Source organism: Brassica napus, chromosome C6, assembly GCF_020379485.1.
Source record: "Brassica napus cultivar Da-Ae chromosome C6, Da-Ae, whole genome shotgun sequence".
In the NCBI taxonomy this organism is placed as follows: Eukaryota; Viridiplantae; Streptophyta; class Magnoliopsida; order Brassicales; family Brassicaceae; genus Brassica; species Brassica napus.
Window position 1 is genome coordinate 33227079 of NC_063449.1, and position 6354 is coordinate 33233432.

At 39.5% G+C, this 6354-nt stretch overlaps 1 protein-coding gene across 1 annotated transcript; it reads right to left on the reverse strand.

Moving 5' to 3' along the window:
- Positions 1-573, reverse strand: LOC106433352 (defensin-like protein 1). The gene is made up of 2 exons (XM_013874192.3): positions 450-573; positions 1-370 (listed from the first exon to the last, which is right to left on the reverse strand). The coding sequence occupies exons 1-2, from the start codon at positions 511-513 to the stop codon at positions 195-197; spliced, it is 240 nt and encodes a 79-aa protein (XP_013729646.1). The 5' UTR covers positions 514-573; the 3' UTR covers positions 1-194.
- Between the last annotated feature and the right edge of the window lie 5781 nt (positions 574-6354).

A 6354-nucleotide genomic window follows, 5' to 3' on the forward strand; every position in this document is an offset into this window, starting at 1 on the left:
TTTAATACATAAAATAATTTATATATATAATGTTGATTCCGCGTAAGACGCGGATCTTAACCTAGTATTACATTATTATAGCAAACAGACATAAACATATATGGTACATGTCATAATTAGATCACTCGTAGAATGACACGTGACTTACTTTATGAGAATACATACTTTAACTCCAAATATGTTTGGTATATTAATTAACATGGGAAGTAGCAGATGCACTTGTTAGCAGGGAAGACAAAGTTGCAAGATCCATGACGTGCTCCTTCAAGTCGAATGCACTGATTCTTACACGCATGATTGTTTCCACAAACTCCTGACCATGTCCCACTTGGCCTCTCGCACAACTTTGCGTCCACCATTGTTGGTGCTTCTGCATATATCTCAACGTTAGTAATATATATAAGAAAATTAGCTATCACATTTGCCATGCATTAAGATGCATTACTCACCAAAAGCAGCAAAGAAAACAAGAGCAACAAAGAGAAAGGTGGTGATGGTAGCAGCCTTAGCCATGACTATGTTTCAGTGTATGAATGTTTTATGTTTAGTGTGAGGAAATAAGCCAAAAGATCAACCTCTATTTATAATGAAATGATGGTGGGTTGGCTAGTATTTTACTTTTCAAAGTACAATGTATTCTAACCCCCACAAATGAACATACGTATCGTCTTCTAGTAGAAAACATGAGAACGCAAGCCTTTAATTGATAGAGAAGATAAGATATAGATCCATTCATTTATGTTCTTCACTAGACGTGTCTTCCTCTGTGAGGCTGTCTCTCTCCCTAAGTAGCTTCGAGTAAGTGCTCCATTTTCGCATTGGCGGCTAGTGCATTTGACATTTCTTCCTTTCTTAGATAAGTTAATTTAACTATGTCACGAATAAAAACTTTTCATCTTTGCCTCAATTTAATATTTCGATGCGAGAAAACTTAAAGGGAAGTAGCTATGCACTTGGCGACACTGATGCAAGCCATCTGTAAACTTTGTCCTATTTAATGGATTGGTATTGGGCTCGCGCTAACAGTTGTTCAAATTAGAAATGTGAATATGGATCACCGACAAGACTCAAGGGCCCAACTAACTTGACTGAGTGGGTGAAGAAACCAGTAGTAGTTCTTGTTCTTTTAAGACCATCGGTCCACTCTATTTTTTACTCTAAAATAGTTTATAACTAGTATACATTTTGTGCTCCGCACGGATTAATTCCATTCTCTTTCAAATTATTTGTTCACTAGTATGTTTCATCCGGACTACGCACGTGTATACTTTAATTACTTTTAAAAGAGTCGGCGTTTATTTCACATGAAATTAAATTTGAACGATTTCTCAATTAGAAGATTTTTTTGATGAAAATATGACATTTTAGTGTATCTATTTGTATTTATCAAAAAAATTATTTTGTAAAACAATAATAGTAAGAGAAATATTGCATAATTTAGATATTTTTACTTGGCAGACCATAATATAGGATAATATTCTAGATGTGAACTGATTACAAAATTATTTATTTTATTTTACTTTCGTTTTTACCAGATTTTTTATTTCATATGCTTATTTATGTTATGACGATGATGATATGCATTACAGAAAATGATGTTCAGAATTTGTCATTTAGGGGACGCACAATTTCGATATTTAAGAATTTGTCAAGAGTAAATTGTTTCAACATTAATTGATAGTTAATGAGAAAAATAGAAAATAAAATTAATTTGTTGGTCAAGGTTTTCCTGCTTACCTATTAATCATAGCATGAGTGGATTGAGAGTCTCTTGGTAAGTTGGAGTCCATCTTCTCTTCTATCCTTCATTAACCCATGTGGTCTTTAATCTAGAACAAAACTTGTCAATGTGTTATAAAAAAAAAAGAACAAAACTTGTTTCTTCCTCCACCTAAGAAGAGAATATGTTTTACCAAAAAAGACGAAGAAAAAAATCTTTGTGAAAGTTGAAGTCGATCTCTTCTTCACTTTTCATATATCTTCTTCAGCCTGCTTCGATTTTTGTGATAATCATAGCTCTTTATTCACTCTTCTTATTTAGTTGAAATTGTGTTCTCAGCTTATTGCCCTTCGATTTTCAAAGGAGCTGCTTAGTTCGAGGAAAAGTCATCCTCAGTAAAAAAAAGGAAAACAAAGAAGTTCTGTAAGGAAGATAAATTAGTTATGAGAGTTAAAAATTATCGCTTACTCATTTGTTAAGAAACACTATAATGTTGTAAAAGAATGGAGAATTATTTCTGTGTATTATTAATGAGTAATAGAGGTTCCTTATATAAGGATTACAAAGTATAGGAAAAAAGAAATTATCCAAAACCTAATACAACATGAAATAAGAAAAGATCTAAAACAGATAAATGGAAAACGTCCTAAGACTAAAGTCGGCCAAGGCATGGACCGGCTCTCTCTCCTCTTGGACGCCGACTCTCTCTCCTCTTGGACACGGCTGGGCCTTGTCCTGGTCTTGGTTTTGGGTCATCCACATAATGATTTATAACACTCCCCCTTGGATGCAATAACCATAAGGGTTTGTATCATGCACGACCTTGCCTCATTAAAACCTCTCTAGGAAAACCAAAAACCCAAGATGGGAAAAAATGGAAACCGTAGACAGGAAAAAGAGTACAACACATGACACTCCCCCTGATGAAGGCATCACTGAAGATCCTTCAACTGGCGCATTCCTATCTGATGAACCAGCTTCTTGAACGTTGAGGTTGGCAGAGACTTGGTAAACAGATCGGCCGAATTATCACTGGACCGAACCTGAACCACTTCAACTTCTTTAGCCTTCTGCAGGTCGTGGGTGAAGAAGAACTTAGGCAAGATGTGTTTCGTTCTATCTCCCTTAACGTATCCATCTTTGAGCTGAGCTATACAAGCTGCATTGTCCTCATAGATGATCGTTGGTTCTTTCTTTTCTTTTCCCACGGCCAGGCCACTTTCTTTTAAGATATGGCCGGTCATGTTCCTCAACCACACAAGCTCTCGGCTTGCTTCAAACATGGCTATGATCTCGGCATGATTAGAGGATGTTGCCACTAAGGTTTGTTTCGTGGACCGCCAACTTACTGCAGCCCCACTGTGTATAAACACATAACCTGTCTGAGATCTAGCATTGTGTGGGACAGATAAGTACCCAGCATCTGCATATCCGGCCATGTTCTCTCTTGGCCGATCGGTATAGAACAATCCGAGATCGGTTGTTCCTTGCAGATATCTGAACAGATGTTTTATTCCGTTCCAGTGCCTAAGTGTTGGACATGAACTGAATCTAGACAGTAAACTCACGGCAAAACTAATGTCCGGTCTTGTATGGCTAGCCAAATACATTAAGGCTCCAATGGCACTTAGGTAAGGTATTTCCGGCCCGAGCATATCCTCGTTCGGCTTCCTTGGTCCGAATGGATCCTTCTCAAGGTCTAAGGACCTCACGACCATAGGACTCGACAAGGAATGAGCCTTGTCCATATTAAACTGCTTGAGTATCTTTTCTGTATATGTCTTTTGATGCACAAGGATTCCATTTTTTACATACTCAAATTGCAGTCCCAAACAGAACTTAGTTTTTCCTAAGTCTTTCATTTCGAATTCTTTCTTTAGACATTCGACCGTTTGGGAAATCTCTCCAGGGGTTCCAATCACATTCAGGTCGTCCATATAGACAGACATAATCATGAAGCCCTTGCTGTCAAATCTCTTTATAAAGATACATGGACTTGTTCAGCTTAATGCAATGCTGTTCTCGAGAACCTTTCTTATCTTTGAGCTCAATACCCTCTGGAACTCTCATATGAATTTCATTATCCAGTGGACCATACAGATACGCAGTTACTACATCCATTAGGCGCAGATCAAGTTTCTCTTTCACGGCCAGACTGATCAAGTATCGTAATGTAGTTGCGTCCACCACAGGGGAATAAGTTTCCTCATAATCTATTCCTGGTCTCTGTGAGAATCCTTGTGCTACAAGTCGTGCTTTGTATCTCACTACTTCTCCTTTCTCATTTCTCTTTCTCAGAAAGACCCATTTGTATCCCACTGGTTTGACATCTCTAGGTGTCACGGTTATAGGACCAAAAACGCCTCCTTTCTTTAATGATTCTAACTCCACGTTTATAGCTTCTTTCCATTTGATCCAATCTGATCTTTGCATGCATTCATATATGGACGTGGGTTCTAGATCCTCATCTTTTTCCATGATCTCAAGTGCTACTTTATAAGCAAAAATATCATCGACGTCGATATCATTTCTGTTCCATTTCGTTCCAGACATTATATGGTTTATAGAGATCTCTTGATTGTCCGGCCCTTGTGTCCCATGAAGTTTGGCGTCCCGAACCCCATCATTTGGAACGGTCGGATCATTTGGTTTGCCGGCTCACTTGGCTCGACCGTCTGGGTCGGCTCGGCCGGTCCATCAATGTTTTGGACGGTTTCCTTGATGCTCTCGGATCCAGCACCTCTCTTGGACTTCCGAGGCTGTTTATCTTTGAAACCAATAGGTCTACCACGTTTGAGACGTTGTTTAGACTCTGTAGCCACTTGACCTTGTCCCTTCTGGACATCTATTCGTATTGGTGCATTACAAGCCGGGATTTACGATTTTGTCACTCTATTTGGGTCAGCAAATGAATCTGGCAGTTGATTAGATAGCTTTTGAAGATGTATAATCTTTTGGACTTCCATATCACATTCTTTATTCCGAGGATCTTGCCAAGATATTGATGGTCGAGACCATTCGATTTCATTGCTCAATTCTTTGCTCAACCGGCCGTTATCTCCCCCTAAGGTCGGATATGTGGACTCATCAAACTGTGAGTCTGCGTATCTGGCCTTAAACAAATCACCGGTTGTTGGCTCAAGATACTTTATAATGCTCGGGGAGTCATATCCTACGTATATTCCCATCCTCCTTTGTGGTCCCATTTTCGTTCTCTGTGGTGGAGCAATTGGAACGTAGACGGCACATCCAAATGTTTTGATGTGGGACACGTCTGGCTCATGACCCGTGAGTAACTGGGATGGCGAATATCTATGCTCACTAGATGGCCTGATGCTAATCAGTTCTGCTGCATGTAATACGGCATGTCCCCACGCTGATACCGAGAGCTGAGACCGCATGAGCAATGGTCTGGCTATCAGCTGGATACGTTTAATGAATGATTTGGCCAAGCCGTTCTGCGTATGTACATGTGCCACGGAGTTTTCTACGCTTACCCCCATGGACATACAATAGTCATTAAACGTCTGGGACGTAAACTCACCAGCATTGTCTAGACGTATAGTCTTTAAAGGAAAGTCTGGAAAGTGTGCTCTCAGTCTTATTATCTGAGCAAGCAGGCGTGCAAATGCCAAGTTCCGAGTGGACAGTAGGCAGACATGCGACCATCTGGTCGATGCATCAATCAGGACCATGAAATACTGAAACGTCCCATTAGGTGGGTGTATTGGTCCGCATATGTCTCCCTGAATTCTTTCCAGAAAGTTTATAATCTCTTTATTAACTTTGGCTGATGACGGCCTGGTTATGAGTTTCCCTTGTGCACATGCTGCACATGTGAGATTGTATGGGACAACTCCTTTGAACGTGTGCCCTTGTGAATTCATCATCAACTTTCGCATCATGTTAGTATCGGGATGGCCAAGCCGGTTATGCCATAAGGTGAAATTGTCGCAGGCATTAGCCTCAATCATACTGACCTTTGCATAGTATAGGCCAGTAGACATTGCAGGTAAGGTTTCTAGGATCCTTTTATAGCCTTTGGTGATCGAAATTATGTTAAGGAATTCTTTATTTCCTTCTTCCCATGTTTCAAGATGGAAACCGTTCAATCTTATATCTTTGAAACTCAATAGGCTCTTTTTAGAGCTTGGGGAATACAAGGCATTTTTGATCTCTAGATGAGTGCCCGTAGGCATCAATACATAAGCCTGGCCGTGACCTTCAATCAGGCCGGCTACACCTGCAATGGTGTGTACGTTTGCACTTTGCATTTTGAGATTTAAGAAATATTTTTTATCTCTAAGAATTGTATGACTTGTGCCACTATCCACCACGAGTATGCTCATTTCGTCATTCATTTCTATAAATAAGATTTCATTTCTCAGAGACTTCAAAACTTTCATTTATTAAAGTTGCAGAACACCGAAAATTAAAACACCAAATCAATCATAAAGCAATAAAACAAGTCGTATCGAAAATTTTAGTCTTTGAGACAATCAGAAGTCTCAAAATCCATAAGGTCGTCATCTGCAACATCGGATTCTTTATCAGTCTCATAACCGGAATCATGGACCATATGGGCCTCCGGGTTCTTGTCCTTAAGACTCTCTTGGTAGAGCTCACATAAGTGC